General features: G+C 46.2%; 1 protein-coding gene across 1 annotated transcript in view; it reads left to right on the top strand.

The window, feature by feature from the left end:
* clip2 (CAP-GLY domain containing linker protein 2) overlaps positions 1-23,894 on the top strand; it is a gene marked incomplete at its 5' end in the record, with an annotated part of 74,012 nt that overhangs the window by 30,943 nt on the left and 19,175 nt on the right. Inside the window, 2 exons of the mRNA XM_080528992.1 lie at positions 323-447; positions 3,744-3,957. Of these exons, the coding sequence (XP_080385118.1) occupies positions 323-447; positions 3,744-3,957 (339 nt within the window). The remainder of the gene's footprint in view (positions 1-322; positions 448-3,743; positions 3,958-23,894) is intronic.

The following is a 23,894-nucleotide window of genomic DNA, read 5'->3' on the forward strand; positions in this document are numbered from 1 at the left end:
CTGTGGGTTGTTGGGGATATTTACCACTGTTGCTAGCCAATCAGAATCCAGTATCCAAACATGCTGTTGTAAAACAGCTTTGATTTGTCTGTGTGTGTCTTGTAACCGTCTTGTACAGTGTGTGTACTGTGACATTATTGGTGAGGTGTTGTTGTTGGTTGTTCATGGTGCTGATGTGTGTTGCCAGGTGGGGTGTTGTTGTTGGTTGTTCATGGTGCTGATGTGTGTTGCCAGGTGGGGTGTTGTTGTTGGTTGTTCATGGTGCTGATGTGTGTTGCCAGGTGGGGTATTGGTTGTTCATGGTGCTGCTGTGTGTTGCCAGGTGGGGGGTACTAAGACCGGAGTGGTGCGCTATGTGGGGGAGACGGACTTTGCCAAGGGGGAGTGGTGTGGCGTGGAGCTGGACGAACCCCTGGGGAAGAACGATGGAGCAGTGGCTGGAACCAGGTACACCTGTCTGTCTGTCTGTCTGTCTGCACGTATGTCTGTCTGTCTGTCTGTCTGGAACCAGGTACGCCTGTCTGTCTGCCTGTCTGTCTGTCTGCACGTCTGTCTTTCTGCATCTGTATGTCTGCCTGCCTGCCTGTCTGCCTGTCTGTCTATCTGTCTGTCTGCCTGTCTGCCTGTCTGTCTGTCTGTCTGCCTGTCTGTCTGTCTTTCTGTCTATCTGTCTGTCTGCCTGTCTGTCTGTCTGCCTGTCTGTGTCTGTCTGACTGCCTGCCTGTCTGTCTGTCTGTCTGTCTGTCTGCGTGTCTGTCTGCATGTCTGTCTGCATGTCTGTCTGCACGTCTGTCTGTCTGTCTGTCTGCACGTCTGTCTGCCTGTCTGTCTGTCTGTCTGCGTGTCTGTCTGCATGTCTGTCTGTCTGCCTGTCTGTCTGTCTGTCTGACTGTCTGACTGCCTGTCTGTCTGACTGTCTGTCTGTCTCTCTGTCTGCACGTCTGTGTCTGTCTGTCTGCACGTCTGTCTGTCTGTCTGCCTGTCTGTGTCTGTCTGTCTGCCTGCATGTCTGTCTGTCTGCATGTCTGTATGTCTGCCTGTCTGTCTGCCTGTCTGTCTGCCTGCCTGTCTGACTGTCTGCCTGTCTGTCTGTCTGCCTGCCTGTCTGTCTGTCTGCGTGTCTGTCTGCGTGTCTGTCTGTCTGCCTGTCTGTGTCTGTCTGTCTGACTGCCTGCCTGTCTGTCTGTTTGTCTGTCTGTCTGTCTGTCTGTCTGCGTGTCTGTCTGCATGTCTGTCTGCATGTCTGTCTGCACGTCTGTCTGTCTGCACGTCTGTCTGCCTGCCTGTCTGTCTGCCTGCCTGTCTGTCTGCCTGTCTGTGTCTGTCTGCCTGCATGTCTGTCTGTCTGCATGTCTGTATGTCTGCCTGTCTGTCTGCCTGTCTGCCTGCCTGTCTGACTGTCTGCCTGTCTGTCTGTCTGTCTGCCTGCCTGTCTGTCTGTCTGCGTGTCTGTCTGCGTGTCTGTCTGCATGTCTGTCTGTCTGTCTGCCTGTCTGTGTCTGTCTGTTTGTCTGTCTGCGTGTCTGTCTGTCTGTCTGCAAGCTTGCATGCACGCATGCACACACACACACACACACACACACACACACACACACACAGACTTTACTTTTGTGTCTTTTGCCTTAAAAGGGATCATTGGGAGCATTGGTGTCAGGGCCTAGTTTCAAACAAAGGAACCTTTATACTTTGATATGTTGAATCCATGCTATTCCATGGATCGTGCAATATATATAAAAAAAGAAGTCTAAATAAAGAATAACTCGCTCTCTACTAAAAAAGCCTTGAGATATTGTACAATTGTTTTGTAACAGTAGCTGGTATCATACACTATAGTAGTACATTTGATTTATCAAATCCATTATTGAAAGATTTATTTCAGCCCTCAAAACATTATTGCAAATCCCTTAACCAGAATCATGTTTTCAATCTCAAGTGCACCATTGCTGTTAAAAGACCTTTTGATGGAAGTGAAAGCTCGCCACCAAGTAACCATAACACACATGCCACATATTAGCTACACTATATAATATATGACATGAGTCATATTAATACCATATGTAAATGCTTGTCTCTGCAGCTCTCATTCTGCTTTTGGTGAGTGTGCTGTCTATGTGGTCTGCAGGCTACGCTGCTACATGCTGCTTTGAGTATTGCCTAGTCTTGCTGTTTTGCAGTCCAGAAATGTCAACATTGATATCGTCAACCATTCCACACTCTAATGAATGTCCTGACTTTATGACTACTGACCACAGAGGATTTGACAAACAAAAGCAATATGTTGGATATTGGAAACCTATTCAAGACCATTTCATTACTATTGGGGGAAAGTGATTAAGAAAATCTCACTAACTCTTATTGATATAGTAGGCTTTTACGTCAAACACTCATTTCACGAGTAGGCTAAGACAAAATGTTGCATAGCCAATTTCCATCAGTGTTGCTTCTTACAGCTTTGCATTGACCCAGATGTCATCCAAACTGTCCCTTTCTGACATATCTGATAACGACAACAGAGACAGAATCATAGTCGCCTCTCTGATGTCATCATTACATCATTAAGCCTCTGGCGAGGTGCTGACTAACACAATACATACTGGAACATCAGAACATATTTTAATATTTGTAATATTTAATATTATTATAATATTTACATTTTAATATTTATATTTAAGTACTGAGACGTCATTCTTACCCGCTCCACTTGTAGTGAGATAAGGGTCCTCAAATCAGGAGGGCAGGAGGCTAAAGAAAATACATTGGAGAAAAAAGAAATAGACACATTATATTTGTCCAGCAACAGGAAGAACAATCTATCTACTATCTTTATCTCTAGGTTTCTATCTTGAAGCATTCCTTTTATGAGTTTGTTTAGGGCTGCTACAGATTATATTTAGATTCAACCTTTTTGTCATTGCACAGAGCCTACACACACAGAGCCCCCTACACCACAGCCTACTGAAATGATCCAGGCCAAATTATCTCTATTCACTATGAATCCCTCCTCTACGCAGAGCACAGCTACACAGTATAGTGATATGCAGAAATAGCAGCTAGCGTTGCTAGTGCTAGTGGCTAGGTGGCTAGTGGCTATGTAATGGCAGCTAGTGCTGAGGCACAAACATGTACATTTTCAAGCCTGCAAACTGTGACACTTTAAAAAAATGTGAAAAAAATACTTTCTTGTGCAATATGACAACCCTAGTGGACTATCTGTGCAGTATAGTACAGTGGATTGTGTACATAGCCTCTATTGATGTAAACCAGCTCTTTATCTTCTTGTGATTTTATGCATCTATGCTTTTTCCAAAATGTGTTTCTTTTTCCTTTCTTAAACACCAGGGGAGCCTCCCCTCCTAAATTTCGTTGTTTGGTACCTGTACTGTAACAATGACAAATAAAGTCTATCTATCTATCTAGGGTACAGGACAGATAGGTACATCTGGTCGTCATGTGACAGGAGGTGAAGTGTGATAAGAAGCATATGTTTGAAGAATTTTTTTGATAAACCGTTCATTGTCTATCTGGTGGTATAATATGGAAAGTGGGATGAAAAGAGTTTGATGTGAGTGTGTGTCTGTGTGTCTGTGTGTGTGTGTGTGTGTCTGTGTGTGTGTGTGCGTGCGCACGCGCGGTGTGTACGTTTTGTACGGTGTGTACGGTGTGTACACGTGTGATGGAGGGGGAAGTATCTATGAATGGAGCAGCCTAGATTGAGAGTGATATGTTGTCCCCGTCTCTCACAGGTACTTCCAGTGCCCCCCCAAGTTCGGCCTGTTCGCTCCCATCCACAAGGTGATCCGCATCGGCTTCCCCTCCACCAGCCCGGCCAAGGCCAAGAAGAGCAAGCGCATGGCCATGGGCGTCTCCTCCCTGGCCCACAGCCCCAGCAGCTCCTCCATGAGCTCCGTCAGCTCCGTGGCCTCCTCGGTGGGCGGCCGGCCCAGCCGCACCGGCCTGGTGAGAGACACAACTAACTAAATAACCGCACAACTAACTAAGAACCGCGTTTCTCTAGCTCCCCCTGGGCGTTAGAGAAAGAGAAAGAGAGGGACAGAGAAAGAGAGGGACAGAGAAAGAGAGGGACAGAGAAAGAAAGGGACACAGAAAGAGAGAGACAGAGAAAGAGAGGGACACAGAAAGAGAGAGACAGAGAAAGAGAGGGACAGAGAAAGAGAGGGACAGAGAAAGAGAGGGACACAGAAAGAGAGAGACAGAGAAAGAGAGGGACAGAGAAAGAGAGGGACAGAGAAAGAGAGGGACACAGAAAGAGAGAGACAGAGAAAGAGAGAGACAGAGAAAGAGAGAGACAGAGAAAGAGAGAGACAGAGAAAGAGAGAGACAGAGAAAGAGAGGGACAGAGAAAGAGAGAGACAGAGAAAGAGAGGGACAGAGAAAGAGAGGGACAGAGAAAGAGAGGGACACAGAAAGAGAGAGACAGAGAAAGAGAGGGACAGAGAAAGAGAGGGACAGAGAAAGAGAGGACACAGAAAGAGAGAGACAGAGAAAGAGAGGGACAGAGAAAGAGAGGGACAGAGAAAGAGAGGGACACAGAAAGAGAGAGACAGAGAAAGAGAGAGACAGAGAAAGAGAGAGACAGAGAAAGAGAGGGACAGAGAAAACGACAGAAAGAGAGGGACCGCGAAACACAGAGACTAGAACAGACACAAGGAGACAGTACAGACACAAAGAGACAGTACAGACACAAGGAGACAGTACAGTATATGAGGTGAGAAGAACAAAGAGACAAATAAGAGGCATATAACCAGGGGTGCACATAACTTTTTGGGGCCAGTGCTCAGAGGAGCACCTAGGGATGCTGTTTGGTGCTCCCCGAGCTCGCGAGTCACGACCCGTCCCACAGGATGGATGAAAAAGGGATACATGGATAACTTATATTAGCAAAACGACATTTATTCATAAATAAAGATGAACGAACAAATGATTGTGTGCAAAACAAAATAAACAAATGCAAAATCAAATGACTGCTCTTTAAGCATGAAAGTCTGTCAGACTCCTTTAAACACAATGAAATCAACTGACATCTCTTTAAGCACTGCTCTGTTCTGTAAACACTGAAATCAACTTTTCAACAAAAAGTTACAGCCTAAGCATTTATTTATGCTACAAGCTTAATCGTCATCGTCACTGCTCTCTTGACTGCTGTAAATTATCACTGTGCTCAATTTCAACCATGGTAGAGGATATATTTTTTGTGATCAAATTATTATTATTATTATTATAATTATTTTTTTGGGGTGCGCAAAAGCGCCCTCATGCGGCTGATCTGCCGCGCAGCATGCATTTTGGCGACGCATGCGCACTGGCGCACCAGTTATGTGCACCCCTGCATATAACACATTTGATCATACCAGACAAAATGTACACATAGGAGATAGTATAAGACACACACATGATAGAGGACGGACGCTGTACTACGTTATCGAGGGTTGACCCATCTGTAGGACGAGGCTAGACTTCTAGATTAAATAAGAACTAGACTGGTACAATGGACCTATCGCCCCCAAGCCACGCCCCCCAAATAGAATTGTCCAATCATTATCACAGCAAAAGTCATGACAGGAACAGAAAACTCGGACAAACAACTCGCTAATATCTGACGGTGAAAAGCTTCTAGACTAAATATTCTTGTCATCTTTTTAAAAATGTCTATTACTTGCTGTGGTCCGAAATTTGCCAACTCCCGCCATTGGAAGTCGTTGAATGTCATTCAGTCACGGTCGGTCGGTCAGTTACTGTCAGTGAAGCGTTGTTTGTTTGTCCGAGTTTTCAAAGGTGTGCTTGCCCCTCACAGCCAGTAGGGGGCAGGTCAGTGGCCTCTGGGCCACCCCCCCCCCCCCTGCACCCGGGCCACTCCACTGCATCCCCCCGGCGAAGACCGCATTTCTCTAGCTCCCCCAGGGCGTTAGCTAACTAATAACAAATAATACTAATACATTTTATTTGTATGCCGCCTTTCATAACACCTCAAGGACACCTCACAGGGCAAAAGACACAGCAAAATACAGTCAGGTTTTCATTTCATTTCAAACCTTTATTTAAAACTCGATAGGCACTGAGGTCACCCTCATTTACAGTGACGTCGAGTGTACAATAGAACAGTGAGCAAGGGCAAACAAACAGTGAGCAAGACAGGATTAAAAAGAAAAAAAAGAAAGAAAAAAACTAAAAACAATTGCAATCGGTAGAATACAGTTTTTGCACCAAGAGTTTAAAGGTAGAGGCAGAGGGGAGGACCTCCAACCGGAGAGTTTGCTGCAGAGTGTTCCATGTATTAGGGGCATCAATAAAAAAGGCTGTTTTACCCAGGTCTGAACGCGCATACGGAACCCGAAAAGAAAGCCAACTATTAGATCTGGTCACATAAATACCAAGACTCCAGTCCAATAAAGATGAGAGGAGGAAGCTTGCCACAGATGGCCTTGAAAACGAACAAGTTCCAGTGGTAACTGCGCCTCAGAGAAAGAGAGGGCCAGCCAACCTTGTCATAAAGTATGCAATGGTGAGTGTCATAACTGTCCCCGGTAATAAACCTTAGAGCTGAGTGATAAACTGAGTCCAATTGTTTCAATGTAGATGAAGCTGCATGCCTATAGATAACATCACCGTAATCTAATACGGACAGGAATACCGCCTCGACAACTCTCTTCCTACAAAGCAAGGGGAAGCTAGACCGATTACGGTAAAGAAAGCCCACCTTTTGCCGAAGTTTGGAGGCGAGGCCGTCGACATGCGTTTTGAATGATAGCTTCTCATCCAACCACAGCCCAAGATATTTGTAGTCGGTAACTCTCTCAATGGAGGAGCCGTCAACTGTGGATATAAGAAGCTTTATAAGGTCCACATTTCTAGCCCTAGTAAACAACATGAATTTCGTTTTCTTCGAGTTGAGGACTAGCTTATGCCTCGAGAGGGCGTCTTGCAGTGAGTTAAAGGCTAGCTGCAAGTTGATAGTAGCAGCATGTGGGGAATCTGCTGTACTATAAAGAATGGTATCATCGGCATATAAATGAACGTGGCAACCGGTTAGCGAAGATACCAGTTCATTAATATAGATGGTAAAAAGTACAGGGCCCAGCACCGAACCTTGAGGGACACCCTTTGTAACCGTTATGAAATCCGAATTGCCACGTGAAGATTTTATACACTGACACCTGAGGGAAAGGTAGTCATGGAACCACGCACAAGCTCCTAAATCCAATCCAATATCGGATAGCTGTTCTAAAAGCAAGTGGTTATCGACCGTGTCAAATGCCTTCGAGAGGTCGACAAAGAGGGCCGCGCAGTGGTTCCTCTTATCCAAGGCCGAGACTATGTCGTTAGTTACAAGTGTGATAGCAGAGATGGTACTATGGATAGGTCTGAAACCGGATTGATGGGGACTAAGAATTGAGTGGCTTAAAAGAAAGCGTTTCAATAGGCTAGGTGCACGATCTCCACTACTTCCTGAAAGGCACCTTGCATGAACATATCCTGTCTCATCTATTGGTTTAATTGATTAATCAGCTGTGCACTGTGTTCCAACAGTTTACCGCACAGCTGATTAATAAATTAAACCAATAGATGAGACAGGATATGTTCATGCACGGTGCCTTTCAGGAAGTAGTGGAGATCGTGCACCTAGCCTATTGAGAATTGACCAAGGTCTCAAGTACTTTAGATAGGCATGGGAGAGTGGAGATCGGTCGATAGTTATCCGGATCAGCCCTATCACCCCCTTTGTGTAAAGGAATGACTCGCGCAGACTTCCAGACCAACGGAAATACACCAGAGGAAATGGAAAGTTAGCGGCACGCTGATGATTGGCGCAGCCAATTTTATGAAAAATTAGTCTAGTTTATCCTCACCAGAGGATGATTTGGGGTCAATAGTTTCTAAAACCTTTAGGACCTCCGCGGAAGTAAATGGTTGAAAGGTGAAAAGGGGGACACGGTCCACAAGGGCAGTATCATCAGAAACTACCATAGGGGGGTGTCCAGGATACAACCTATCAAATAGGTGACCAGCTTCGGAGAAGTGTTTATTAAAAGCAAGGCGAATGTCGCTAGGATCAGAGATCACAGAGTCATTTACATTAATACTAAGGGGCAGAGCACTGGAAGGACGATTTTTTGTCAAATTAATTGCATTCCAGAATTTGGCAGGGTTTTCTTCGAGTTAGAGTATGAGGTGGTTATCAGATTCAGGAAATATTCGGATTTAGCCTTCCTTACAGCTGAAGTGCACTTGTTTCTGAGCTGCCTGAAGTACAGCCAGTGTTGGGGGACACCAGTACGTCTGGCACGGGACCAGGCACTATTTCTGTTATTAAAGAGGGTAGATAGCTCATGAGTAAACCAAGGTACTACTCTATTTTTTATCCTAGTGGTTTTAAAAGGGGCGTGCCTATCCACAACGCAATTAAATGTACATATAAAGGATTCGAGAGCATCCTCAATGACATCGAAAGAGCCCACGCAACCCCAGTCGCAGCCATCCAGCTCCCTCAGGAACAACTCTGCATCAAAGCGTTTGAAGTTCCTCTTGGTTATCACCTGAGATGTAGTCTTCTTTAACCTCACATCTCTCACACAGGCAACAGGACAATGATCACAATGATAGTATACTCGCTGGCCTTATTTGTTAAAATTAAGTCTAATAATGTAGATTTCGAGTCATCGTTGAGGTTTGGTCTAGTTGGTTCTAAAATCAATTGTGAAAGGTTTATGCTGCAAGCAAGATCTTTAAGCTGCGAGGAAATATCACTCAGCCAGTTAATATTGAGATCACCCAGAACAAGTACTTCATTGTCAATATATTTTGAAAGCAGGTTAACTAGGGTTTCAGTGGCGTGGGAATCGGCAGAGGGAGGGCGATAGATACCAACTACCGTCAGAGGGTCTGGGCCATGATGGATTTTCAGAGCCAGAAATTCAAGTAGTCAGGAATTGAAATTGCATGTAAAATGGAAACTGAAATATGTGATTTAACATACAGTATATACCAATACCACCCCCCCTGCCCAAACGATCCATTCTAAAGAGATTTAGGGCCGGTTTCACAGACAAGGCTTAAGCCTAATCCTAGACTAAAAAACATCTTCAATGGAGATTTTACATTGAAAGTGTGATTTAGTCCAGGACTAGGCTTAAGCCTTGTCTCTGAAACCGGCCCTAGGTTGCTTAACGTTAGACCGGGCTACGGGACTTTCACTTAACTCTCAGTTTCTGACCGTACACTCGTCATAGAGCTGCCCGTGGTACTTGCTGAAGTGCTGATACAGGTTTGCGGTGTTGCCTCTGGATGTAGCGACTGTTCCACGACAGGTTGTGCGCAACATCTGCTGTTGTTGCATATCTGTCGTCCTAAACCCGAAATACTTCCATACAACAGAAGTGCTGTTTTTCTTCGGGACTAAATCGTTGCTTCTGGCTCTGCTGAAGCCATTTGTCCAGCATGAATGTTGCTAGCTACTGAAACGTCTTCACAGATTCACACCTGGGCGTTTCACGTGCAGTGTTGTTCTTGGGTGTGTGCGTTCATTGACGTTGAATCCGACGCGCTGTATAATGTGTCCCAAATCGCAGGCTTTGCGATTTGCTAATCGCACCATCTCAAATCGCGATTTCGATTTAAAATCGATTAATCGTGCAGCCCTAGTTGACACCACGTAAAAGCCTACGGTCCTGCGAGGCGCGCACCGGAACATTATAGACTACTGGGATATATTGATTACTACTTTTAAAACTGTCTGACCCCAGAGCCGCCAAGCTATCACTGGCTAATACAATATGCTCTATGTGGGCTGATCCAGAGGGGAAACCAGAGTGCAGAGTGGAACTATCACCGTTGTGTCTGGGACCAGCAGGGTTTCAGAGGGAGCGGGACCTAGGTCTGGGGGCTGTTGTTATTGGTAGAGTGTGAGAAGGCTGTTGGCTAGCTAGACTGGTGAAACCGGGGTGAAGTACCTGGTATGAGAGGTTGCAAGATAGGAAATGCGCACCAGCCATGTTCAAATGAAGTCCATCTACAGAAAATAGTTCACCGCGTTGCCAGAAGAGGTCGAAATTGTCAACGAACTCTATGTTGTTATCGCGACATGCGGAGCGAAGCCAGGTGTTGATGTTCAGTAATCTGGAGAAACGACCATAGCCTCTGCCAAACGTGGGAGTGGGACCGGAGATTGTAGTCTTGAGGTGGAGGTGTTTCACCACCGCGAACATTTAGCAAAAGTCATCCTTCAGCTGTTCGGAACGCAATTTACCGGTGTCGTTTGTACCGACGTGTAGAATGAGCGACTCCGCCCAAGGGAACGACATGGCTACTTCCCGGATCATGTCTGTAATGACAGAGACAGTAGCACCACTACAGGACACGGTGTGGGAATTGGGGACAGACACGTTTCTAACAATCGAGTCACCGAGGATTAAAGTGAGCGGAGCTGGTGGAGACAGCCGGGCCGAGACTCTCCGACCGGAGGCCGGCGGATCAGCTTCGATGCTCGGCTGCTTTTGAGCCAGTTGGTGAGAGCTCGAGTGCCGTCTAACTGCAGATTTAAGCAGCTGGCGGCGTTCCTTCTTTTTGCTGGACGCGTTGGAGTTGATCGAGGGTATAGCGGAGGACAGCGGAGGTTAAAAAACAGTGGAGGGGACGAAGTTTCAAACACAGTTAAAACAAAACAGAAAGAAAAGAAACAACAGGAAAAAAAAGGCCTCGTAACAATACATCACCTCAGAAATTCTTGACCACTGTCACGTTATCAACGTGTAATTCAAAGCTTGTCCTCTAGGCGTCACTGTCGTACCGAAACGCGCGCCTACGCGCAGTCCAGACCATTAGCAACAGATTCACACTTTTTGTTTTACGTTGTGCTTTAATGATTCTAATCCTCCGATAAACGTCGTTAGAAGAGAAGTTTATATGGATTCCAGAGTAAAGTATCGTGAGCGTTATGGAGTCTGCAACTTGTGGGATCGACACATGGTTCTGGAAGGAGCTCTGTCGCCCTCTTGGTGCCGGGAGGTGGAACTACAAGAGAGAAAAAAAACATACACACTGGCCTGGTGACACTTTCTGACGGAGACATTCTGTAAGACTATATGAAAAATACAATATAGTATACACTGTCCTGGTATAAGATTCAGACTATACATTATACAACGCTGTACCATTACAATAAAGAACCATATGAAACCCCCCGCTCACCTGGCGAGAGACAGACACAGGCAGCGAGAGAAGGACAGAGAAAGAGAAGGACAGAGAAAGAGAGGGACAGAGAAAGAGAGGGACAGAGAAAGAGAGAGACAGAGAGAGAGACAGAGAAAGAGAGAGACAGGGAAAGAGAGGGACAGAGAAAGAGAGGGACAGAGAAAGAGAGGGACAGAGAAAGAGAATTACAGAGAAAACGACAGAAAGAGAGGGACCTCGAAACACACAGTACAGGATTTGAGGTGAGAAGAACATAGAGACAAATAAGAGGCATATAACACATTTGACCATACCAGACAACATGTAGACATAGGAGATAGTATAAGACACACACGTGATAGAGGACGGACGCTGTACTACGTTATGGAGGGCTGACCCATCTGTAGGACGAGGCTAGACTTGAATGTAGCACAAAGGAGTGCTGGGTTTGGATGGCCCAATTATGACTAGTGTGCTGCTTCTAATCTAAACCAAACAGCGTCGTACACTGTAGGCTGCGGGGTTAATGCATGGTTAATCCACCCATAGTATCTCACTGTAAAGAGGGTTGTCTGCCATACTGTCACTAGGCAACTCGATGCCTCAGGTGTGTGTGTGTGTGTGTGTGTGTGTGTGTGTGTGTGCGTGTGCATGTGTCCATGTGTGCACCTGTGTGACCCAGTTTGCCTCTCTTCTTTTGCCTCTCTTTCTTTTGATACTCAAAATGGCGGCGCGCTACTCAGACGCGAGGCTTGGAGTGGCTTCAACGCTGGTGTTTTTTAGTGTTTTTAAGTACATTTGTATGTACATTTTTATTTTAGTACTTATAGGGAACGGTTGTGTAAATAGTACCTACAGCAGACTAGACTTACTAGAAGTTGGTGCGAAAAACGAGGGGACTGTTACGGCGGAGTTCTTGAAACAACGGAGGATTCCACTCGACGTTGCCCGGGCGCCGGTTGAAAAATATTACGCAATCCCAGCTCTCAGGCGCAAGCGGCGGAGGCGAGACCGTAAACAACGCCGAGGAGTAAGGGGAGGCCTGCTAGCCAGGCTGAGACGGAGCCCGGATAAGCCAGCTTTGCAGAGTATTTTCCTATCCAACGTCAGGTCCCTGGCTAATAAGATGGACGAATTGAGACTACAGGTCGCCAAAAATAACATCGTGGGAGATAGCTGTGTGATTATTCTCACTGAAACCTGGCTAAATGACACTATCCTGGACTCCGCGATTAGCCTGGAAGGACGGACCCTTCACCGGGTAGATCGGACTTTGCTTAGCGGAAAGACCCGCGGAGGTGGGATCATTATATCTACGAAGGATAGCTGGTGCTTAAACACGAAAACTGTAAGTAGCCACTGTTCCCCAAACCTAGAATACTTGTTACTGTTAAATGCCGACCCACTTACCTCCCGAGGGAATTCAATGCAGTGTATATTACAAGCGTTTACATTGCACCTAATGCAGATGGTAGCTTAGCATTGGCGCGGCTATATGACGTCATCAGTGGTCAACAAAGCGCGGACCCACAGGCAGTTCACATTATAGCCAGAGATTTTAATCATGCCGACCTGAAGGCAGTACTACCCAAGTTCTATCAGCATGTTAAATGTGCAACAAGAGGAGAAAAAACACTGGATAAGGTATACACCAACATCAAGCGTGCTTACAAGGCTAGACCGCTAGCTCATCTAGGCATGTCTGACCATGTGTCAATCCTCCTGATCCCAGCCTACACTACCATGAGGAAAAGTGCTCCCATCACCACTAAGACTGTCAGAACCTGGCCAGAAGGGTCCGCTCCACTGCAGATCTGCCTAAATGACACCTCATGGCAGGAATATGAGCATGAGGACCTGGAACAGTTCACGTCGTCGGTTCTGAACCACATAGTGAACTGCACCAACTCAGTCACCGTGGACAAACGGGTCCGGGTCTACCCCAACACGAAGCCATGGATGACTGGGAAGGTCCAAAAACTGATCAATGAGAGGGACAACGCCTTTCTCGCAGGGAAGGGCACACTGCTGTACAGCACCACCAGGGCTAACCTAAAGCGCAAAGACCACAGAGAGAAGATTGAGGAATGCTTCCTGAGCAACGACTCCAGGCAGATGTGGCAGGGGGTTCAGCACATGACAAACTTCAGAGCCAACAGGCTCACAGCCGCAGAGGACGACCCCCTGCTGGCGGAAAAGCTGAACTCCTTCTACGCCCGGTTCGACGAGGGGCGTACGGAGGTAACCACAACACAAACACCACTCTCTCCAGCTCTCAGCAGCCTCACCCTCACAGAGCATGAAGTGAGACGCGTGCTGAAGGCGGTGGACCCCAGGAAAGCCTCGGGGCCGGATGGCGTCCTGGGACGGGTGCTGAGGGACTGCGCCGACCAGCTGGCCGGGGTTTTCACCAACATCTTCTTCTTTTTTTTTTTTTTATTGTTTTTCAGATTTTATCCCTTTTTCACCCAATTTGGTAGCCAATTTAACCCAACTTAGCATCCAATTATCCCCTGCCTATTGCATAGGATCCGCCGCACGACCCCGTGGCCGGCAGTCCCAGAAGAGGCCGCCAGGCAGACTAGGCTGACTGGCTCCTCGAGCCCAGTACCGTTATTCCGGCGCCCAGGGGGCGGTGTTGCGCGACGGATCCTAGTCCAGAAATACTCCTATACCGCCCTCGGAAGCGGCCGGCCAATATGCCGCTTCCCGTGTGCCTCGGCCATATCTGGATCTGGCGAGCCGGGATACGAACCCCGGCCCCGGTGGGCAGCATGCACTAGTGGCCAGTGCGTAGACCGCTACACCACCGCGGGGCATTTCACCAACATCTTCAACCAGTCCCTGTCCCAGGCCACCATCCCACCCTGCCTGAAAACCTCAACTATCATCCCAGTCCCGAAGAAAAGCACGGTGAGCTGTCTAAACGACTACCGCCCGGTGGCACTCACACCAATCATCATGAAGTGCTTCGAGAAACTAGTCCGGGCCCACATACTCACACGCCTCCCGCCCAACCTGGACCCATACCAGAGCCCACAGGTCCACAGAGGACGCCATCGCGACGACTCTCCACACCACTCTATCCCCCCTGGAGAGGGGAAACAGCTACGCGAGACTGCTCTTTGTGGACTTCAGCTCTGCCCCCTTTCTCGCACCATCCTTCCAGACAGGCTAGTGACCAAACTACTAGACCTGGGACTATCACACTCTATATGTGCATGGATCAAGGACTTCCTGACCTTCCTGTGTGGTGGGCTCCCACACCTCCACAGCCCTCAGACTCAGCACTGGGTCCCCCCAGGGCTGCGTGCTAAGCCCCATCCTCTACAACCTCTACACCTACGACTTCACCCCCGTCCACCCCAGCAACTCCATCGTAAAGTTTGCAGACGACACCACCGTGGTGGGCTGCATCTCGGGGGACGACGAGGCGGCGTACAGGGATGAGGTAGAGCAAATGAGCAAGCTGTGCAAGGTTAACAACCTGCTGCTGAACAAGTCAAAGACCCAGGAAATCATCGTGGACTTCAGGAGGAAAAAGTCCGAGATCCAGCCCCTGCTCATCGACGAAGAGAGCGTGGAGAGAGTCTCAGCCCTCCGATTCCTGGGGGTGCACATACAGGATGACCTGTCCTGGAAGAACAACACAACAGCCACCATCAAGAAGGCACAACAGCGGCTCTACTTCCTGAGAGTCCTCAGGAAGGAACACATCAAGCAGGAGATAATGGTGGCCTACTACCGCGGCGCAGTGGAGAGCATCCTCACCTACGGCATCTGCAACTGGTTCTCCAGCTGCACAACCGCGGAGAGAAATGCGCTACAGAGAGTCGTGAGAACAGCCCAGAAGATCACCGGCGCCCCCCTCCCCCCTCTGGAAGAGCTGTACAACACACGCTGTCTCAGGAAGGCCTCCAAGATCTCCAGAGACCCAACCCACCCTGGGTACGAACACTTTACCCGGCTGCCCTCGAAAAGGCGGTACAGGACAACCTGGTCTCACACGGAAGCCGTCAGTATTCGACGTCTGTCGTTCGTCTCCAAACGTCGAATTCCGACGAGAAAACGAGCTCTGAAAGCGCAGGGGTGCGCCTGTTATGTGCTCGGGCCGGGCTGTCGGGCCGGGCTGCACTTGCATTAATTAGTTACGCCACATTTTGAGATACAAGCGCTTCAACGTTCATTCATTTGGAACTGCGAGAATGAGTAACGTTAGCCCGATTGCACTTGCATTAATAAAGCGTTATATAAATATAATTAATTATTATTATTATTGCCTACAGCTAATTGTTACAAGGTGAGAGCTAAAATAACATACGTGTAACGTTAGCCAGCAATAGCTAGACTAGATATATATAGCTAGATATAGTCACTATATAGTCTAAATGATAAGTGATAATAGCCAGTCTAAATGATACGTCTGTATGAAAGTCTGTATGAAGCCACAAGTTCATTTGATATCAAGTTCGTTTTAGCATTTTTATTCGCCATGACATGTCAAGGATAAATACTACATTACCCACAAGCTAGTGCGACCACCAGACGCGCAACAGTGAAGAAAAAAGAAGAATTAAAAAGGCAAAATGTCCACACTGAGAGACCATTTGAATAAACATTGCTAAACTTTACGTTTGACGTCAGACTTAACAACCGAATAGCTGGTGCCTGTGACAGTCTAATGGCCACTATAACGTTAGAATTAGCTAATTGTTAACTAAATGTAACGTCAATTAAGGTCCCTGAATTTCTTGCATTTGGTTCTTGATTGTGGTTCTAGCGTTGATTGTGAAAGCATACGGAACTACATACGTTACATTAGGCCTACATTGCAGACTTTTAGCTGAAAAAATACAATAGTTAAATATCACTACCAGGATGAACAAAGTAAGAACACTGGACTTCACTTACCATCAAAAATATAGAATCCAAAAATCGGCCTATATTGCCGTGCTTTGTAGTTGTTTCAGCCCAACTCCATACATTTTTATCCAGAGCCTTGGCTCTCAATTTGTGAATTTTTTTAAATGGTTGCATTGTTTTGCAGATTTCACATTGCTTTAATGCATTTGGTAGCACATATCCACAAGAACTGCATTTTTTTTGATAGTTCTTTTTAGTAGCGTGAGCCACGTGAGCCATTGCAATAGATGTCAATGAATTTAATGAATTTTCGACGGAGATTGTGCGACAGTCACGTGACTATTGGAGGGCATAGTTCAACAATGGACAAACTTGGAACTGCAGCATCCCAGCCAACGTGTCCATGTGGGCCCCACGTGGGTACCAAGTGGGTATGGGCTTGAACTGGGCAAATTGTGTGGGTCCCATATGGGTTTAATAGTATGTGTCCCATATGATAAGCCCATGTGGGCTCACTTTGTGGGCCCCATAAGGGATATATGTGGGCTAAGTGGGCATGGGCAGCAAAGTCCTTATTGGCATTATAGTATCTCTGCTTTCAGTCACATGAACAACAGGCACATCTTCCCAAAGAGCATTTTAGGGGGCTTCCTATATGATTGATTGATAATTGATTTAGATTTATTTATTTATTTATTCCTTTACGTTAGTGTCCCCGTTCCAGTGAAGCGCAGCACATACAGTAGGCCTATGTGTATTCCCCTGAAAATGACACATCAGGTATCATTGGAATCTTCTCAGCGAGTATAGATTCAAACCAGAGCATTGTTTTAACTGTAAAATAAACATGAATTCATTTTAGCAAAAAATTGACAGTAGCCTGTCAACAATATCAACAATATCAAGTATCACAGTATAAAAGTATAAAACATCACATAGCAAATTAAGAAGTAAATAATACTATAACAGCTTATCACGACCTATGTGTTGGCCATGAAATGACACCGTTATGATGACATTATATTGCACTATGTAGACAGTCAAAACAGACCCCAGGGGAGCATGCAGAGCCAGAGACAGAGCAGAGCACTAAACATAGCACTCCTCAGTCCTCCGTTCTCCTTGAGTGGAGTTAAAGAGGCTGATGGCTCTGGGGACAAAAGATCTCCTGAGCCTGTCCGTAGAGCAGCTCTGTGACAGCAGCCTACCACTGAACAGATTTCTCTGCCCCACTATGATGGTGTGTAGTGGGTGGCTGTTGCTGTCCATGATGGACAGCAGCTTGTCCATCTCTCCTGCACAGTCACCAGGTCATCCATCTTCTCACCTATCACAGAGCCCGCACGCCTGACCAGCTTGTCCAGCCGAGTTGTATCCTTCTTCTTGGTGTTACCACCCCAGCATGGTTCGTGTTCCGCATGAGTCTAGATAGGCCCGAGAGCAGGAATTTTCAATATCAAAATCGTAACCCATCCAGGAAAAAATGTGCCATTTAGGACCCTCTCAGAGGCCATGAGTCTGACTCCCTTGCTTGGCAGGATGGGGTTTGACACTTCGCTTGGCACCTTTGGGGGTTTTATAGGCCTTTGTGACCTTTAAGCAAGCGGCTAATGCTCAGTCAATTTCCTCTATAATATATTGCCAACGGACAAAATTCCAATAGATTTACATTGAGTAATGTTGATTTTCAGAGGGTGTTTCCAGGTACTTCCTGTAAGGCTAGAACCCCCATAATTTATAGCTGAGAGCCCTATTGGCATGGATGGATTATGAGTGTATGGGCCCCTGGGCACAACAGGTGATTAAGCCCCCCACCCCCACCGCTGTGGCTCCAATATCATCGCCTACTTTGTTTATTGGCTTAGGTCTGCCCTCAGCAACTTCACGTGGAGGTTCTGGCTTAGGGCCCCGCTGAGCTCTTGGGCCCCAGGGCATGTGCCCAGTAGGCCAGTTTGGTAATACATCCCTGCCTAGACCCAAAATGGGTTGTGAGTTTGAAACTCCCGCCCCCTGAAAAAAAATATGTGAAACAATGTTAAGGAATATTCCCATGGGGGGAAGCCAGTTAGCTCTTCTCCATGGGCTGCACCTTGTCGGGGTGGAGAGGCTTGTGTACTCCAGTGAACCCGAGAGCTATGCCGGCGGGGATTTTATATCCCTGGCAGGTTTAACCAAGCCGGACAGAGACCGGTGGCGTAAACTCGTTGGAAGCCCTACTCTTCACACCCGAAGAAAAAGGACCTAAGTCAAAGTAAGTCAAGCCAGTTAGCTACCTTGTCACTGATAATAAACATATAATGTCAAATACTGGACGTTTCTCGTTCATTTAATGAAAATAATCGCAAGGGGAAATCATGGTTGATCTGGAAATCCTTTGGAAAGGTATCATTCGCAATGCTTTATGGGATGGGTAGTTCCTTCTTTCTTAAAATAATGATGTACACAGTCTTGTGTACCCTTGCCTTTTTTCCGTTTTTCCCAGTGTTTTTTGCTCAGAATCAAATGTATTAAGGTCATGAGTCATCAGATCACCGGTTGGCTTGGTTCCAGGTTTAAAACCATTTAAATAAGGATTTTCGGAAATGTCAATGGAGAAAATGAATGCGAAATGTATTTCCGGATCTGAAGCCCCCTCAAAAAAGGGGGGTCACTGTTGCGCGTCTGGTGGTCGCACTAGCTTGTGGGTAATGTAGTATTTATCCTTGACATGTCATGGCGAATAAAAATGCTAAAACGAACTTGATATCAAATGAACTTGTGGCTTCATACAGACTTTCATACAGACGTATCATTTAGACTGGCTATTATCACTTATCATTTAGACTATATAGTGACTATATCTAGCTATATATATCTAGTCTAGCTATTGCTGGCTAACGTTACACGTATGTTATTTTAGCTCTCACCTTGTAACAATTAGCTGTAGGCAATAATAATAATAATTAATTATATTTATATAACGCTTTATTAATGCAAGTGCAATCGGGCTAACGTTACTCATTCTCGCAGTTCCAAATGAATGAACGTTGAAGCGCTTGTATCTCAAAATGTGGCGTAACTAATTAATGCAAGTGCAGCCCGGCCTGACAGCCCAGCCCGAGCACATAACAGGCGCACCCCTGCGCTTTCAGAGCTCGTTTTCTCGTCGGAATTCGACGTTTGGAGACGAACGACAGACGTCGAATACTGACGGCTTCCGTGTGAGACCAGGTTGTACAGGACCATGGCCGCAAGGACAAACAGACTGAAGAACAGCTTCTACCCCAGGGCCATCCAGGCCCTGAACACAGCAAAGACCTAGGTTCTGGGCCCTGGACAGTCTGGACGGATTGATGGCAGCTGCTGGACTGAAAAAATCAGGTGTAGTGCTGAGGCACAAATATGTACATTTCTAGCCTGCAAATTGCGACACTTTAAATGAATGTGCAATAACACTATGTGCAATATGACAACCCTAGTCGTCTATCTGTACAGTATAGTATAGTGGATAGTGTGCATAGCCTTTATTTATGTAAACCAGCTCCTTCCCTTGTGTTTTTTTTTTCTTTTCTTTTTTTCTTTCCTAGCACCAGGGGAGCCACCCCTCCTAAAATGTCGTTGTTTGGTACCTGTACTATAGCAATGACAATAAAGACCATTCATTCATTTTGTCCCAGTAAACTATTTTGACATCATTGCAGCCCTGTTGGTGTAGAGGCTGTTGACAAGAACGTGACTGACGCGATAAGAAGCTATCGTTACAGCTGTACGTTTTCGCTCTTTTGCCACATTTCCCTTCTAACAGCCATCGTAGATCTCCAGATCAGACAGACACACTTCCAATATCACATCGTGTAAAAGTCCTCCTCCCATTCTGGATGGAAGTTATACGTTATTGGTTTCTTACTTGGTCCAGCTTCCCCACTCATTTGTATACCCTTTCTTTAGTAGTAAATAGTAGAAATTGGAAGGCTAACTAGTTTATTAGTCTCGCCGGTATTTTGTATTTTGTAGTTGGCGCTGTTGACTGCGCATGCGTGGTGAACCGTGTGTTAGGTGAAAAGATCAGATCGCAGACTGGCTTACCTGTACGTCAATCAAGTGGCAAAAGCCGAAGTGAGGATGGATGATAGGCGAACTTTTTTTTTTTTGTTGTTGAACTTTTTTTTTTTTGTTGTTGAACTTTTTTGTTGTTGTTGTTCAATGCCATGCGATCTACCCATACTACCTTTGCGATCGACCGGTCGATCGCGATCGACGTATTGGGCACCCCTGGTGTAGAGGCTGTTGGTGTAGAGGCTGTTGGTGTAGAGGCGGTTGGTGTATAGACTGTTGGTGTAGAGGCGGTTGGTGTAGAGGCTGTTGGTGTATAGACTGTTGGTGTAGAGGCTGTTGGTGTAGAGGCGGTTGGTGTGTATAGACTGTTGGTGTAGAGGCTGTTGGTGTAGAGGCGGTTGGTGTGTATAGACTGTTGGTGTAGAGGCTGTTGGTGTAGAGGCGGTTGGTGTATAGACTGTTGGTGTAGAGGCTGTTGGTGTATAGACTGTTGGTGTATAGACTGTTGGTGTAGAGGCGGTTGGTGTAGAGCAGGGGTGCTCACACTTTTTGGAACCAAGATCTACTTTTCAAGTAGCCAGTCTGCCAAGATCTACCAGTCTAGTTTCAACATCGCAAACGTACATGCACGTACTACAAACACACACACACACACACACACACACACACACACACACACACACACACACACACACATTTGCCAGTCTGCATAGGGAGCCATAGCACAAACCCTCCCTCTCTCTCCCCCTCTCTCTCCCTCTCTCTCTCTCACTCTCTTACACACACACACACACACACACACACACACACACACACACACACACACACACACACTCACTTTCTCTCACTCACACACTGACAGCCAGTCTGCAGTACCATAGCCAACTACTGATCCAACAAACAGAAAAGTAAACCAGATACAAAACAGGTAGTTCCCTAGTTTGAAAGGAGGAAATAAATGCATTGCTCTACCTTAGTGGGAGACCTGGCACTGGGAGGAGGCAGCTAGTTTCTAATAGTCAGGGCTGTAGGAGCTGGTTGCAAGGTGTCATCAGCCACTGTGGATCTGTCATCGAAAAGGCAATCTGCAGCCTCGAGAAACTTTTTTCACAATTTCGCCGTCTTTGAATGACTTCTTTTGTTTAACAAGAACGTGACTGACGCGATAAGAAGCTATCGTTGCAGCCGTACGTTTTCGCTCTTTTGCCACATTTCCCTTCTTCGAAATAGCCATCGTAGATTTGCTGATCAGACAGACGCATTTCCAATATCACATCTTGTAAAAAAGTCCTCCTCCCATTCTGGATGGAAGTTATACGTTATTGGTTTCTTACTTGGTCCAGCTTCCCCACTCATTTGTATAGCCTTTATTTAGTATTATATAGTAAATAGTAGAAATTGGAAGGCTAACTAGGTAATTAGTCTCGCCGGTATTTAGTATTTTGTAGTTGGTGCTGTTGACTGCGCATGCGTGGTGAGGTGTAGGTGAAAAGATCAGATCTCAGACTGGCTTACCTGTACGTCAATCAAGTGGCAAAAGTAGTGAGGATGGATGATAGGCGAACTTTTTTTTTCGTTTTCGTTTTCGTTTTTTTTTGTTTTTTTTTTTTGTTTTGTTCAATGCCATGCGATCTACCCATACTACCTTTGCGATCGACCGGTCGATCGCGATCGACGTATTGGGCACCCCTGGTGTAGAGGCTGTTGGTGTATAGACTGTTGGTGTAGAGGCTGTTGGTGTATAGACTGTTGGTGTAGAGGCTGTTGGTGTAGAGGCGGTTGGTGTGTATAGACAGTTGGTGTAGAGGCTGTTGGTGTAGAGGCTGTTGGTGTGTAGAGGCTTTTGGTGTATAGAGGCTGTTGGTGTAGAGGCGGTTGGTGTAGAGGCTGTTGGTGAGCCACATTCTCTAGACTAGAACCAAACAGTCAATCGATAACAACGACAGCCCCGAATGAATCAAATCAAATCAAATCGAGTTTTATTTGTATAGCGCATTTCTCACAAGATGCGACTCAATGCGCTTCACATGATGACAGAGCCGCAAGCAGGCAAAGGTAAAAAACCTGTACACTGTGCAGCCAGGAGAATTCCCTTGCAGCCCTCTACTCATAGAGCGACTACCAGTGGCGCCGGCAGCCGGAATCCTGTACGCACTGTGCGTACCATTTTTTTTAAAGTTTTTTTTTTTTTCTGTAATAAACGCGCTTAACGCAACTCTTTCACGTTGCGTTCAGCCAATCACTCAACCCGTTAGTTTGAAACATTACATAAAGGCCAATGATTGGTGTTTACGTCAATGTCACTACTGTAAATACATTTGATTTGATTTGACTTGTCACTGACTCATTTGATCTTGATTTATGGCGCTCAAATCATTTTCATTCAACTAGCTGCCTAAGTTAGTAGGGTGAACAGATGTCACTGCACAGCATTTTCACGACTTTTGGTGCGTCCCGCAAGCTTACCTTGTGTCACACGTCTTGCTCCTTCTGATACCGAAGTTAAACTGGCCTGAGAAACTGGCGCGGGGGTTTTATAGCGGACATTTGATTGTGACGTCAAATGTCCTCTCGACTGTTATGATCATCCTGCATGTTTTCTGAACATTCTGATCTCAGGAGCTCCATTTGTTGTTGTTTTTTAACCATTTTCTTTCTTTTTCTTTAAACAATGATAATAATACAAATAATAATATTAAAAAGCCCCATATCTATTCATCTCTCATTCTGATCATTAAAGCATTAAAGCCCACGAAAATAATATGATATCATCAAAATATCATCATGATAAAAATGCAGGGTTCCCACGGGTCCTTGAAAGTTTGTGAATTTGAGAAAAAATTAATATATGTTTTTTGTTTTAGAGAGGGAGAGAGAGGGGAATACAATCTAAACTTGTTAACGTAATGTTAGTAAATATGCTACGTTACGCTGTCTGCATGTTTCTCCCGCTATCTGAGTCGCACCACGCACTTGCCTCAAGAAAATTCCGGTGCAGGTTAAGCAGCAGCAAGCAGCTGTCGCTATGCCTGGCAAATGTACATTTCAGGATGTGTGGCTCACTAAAGACATTTACAAGCAATGGATTTTCGGGTGCGCCGTCAACATAATGTAGGGTGTCCACCCACTGGTAATAATAGAACGTGCGAAAACTGGGTTCTTCCAGGGTTGCTCGACTTAATCACCATTAAAAAATACATTTTTGGAAGATTTTGTCTTACATGTGTCAACATACATGTCCCATATGTATTATAGTTAATGTTTGTGTTGCTGCGCTCTGTGTAGAGCGCGTTATAGGTGATACAACATCCAACCTATATTGTAGGCTAGTCTGCAAAGTTTTGCTACGTTTCTGTGCGTACTATGAAATCTAATCCTGCCGGCGCCACTGGCGACTACTTCCAGTTTGCCTACCAGCACACAGCAGTAGCCCCCAACCCCCCCCCCCACCAGGCTAGCATGGTGCTAGAATGAAGCGATATACAGCACCAGTCAAAAGTTTGGATACAAAAGTTTGTCTCTCGCCCATTCAATTCAACCCCCCCCTCTTCCTCCCTCCCTCCTTCCCTTCTCTCTCCCTCCCTCCTTCCCTTCTCTCTCCCTCCCTCCTTCCCTTCTCTCTTCCTCCCTCCTTCCCTTCTCTCTTCCTCCCTCCTTCCCTTCTCTCTTCCTCCCTGCTTCCCTTCTCTCTTCCTCCCTCCCTCCTTCCCTTCTCTCTTCCTCCTTCCCTTCTCTCTCCCTCCCTCCTTCCCTTCTCTCTCCCTCCCTCCTTCCCTTCTCTCTTCCTCCCTCCCTCCCTCCTTCCCTTCTCT

The sequence above is a fragment of the Nansenia antarctica genome (genome assembly GCF_963989245.1).
Source record: "Nansenia antarctica genome assembly, chromosome: 4".
NCBI classification, from domain to species: domain Eukaryota; kingdom Metazoa; phylum Chordata; class Actinopteri; order Argentiniformes; family Microstomatidae; genus Nansenia; species Nansenia antarctica.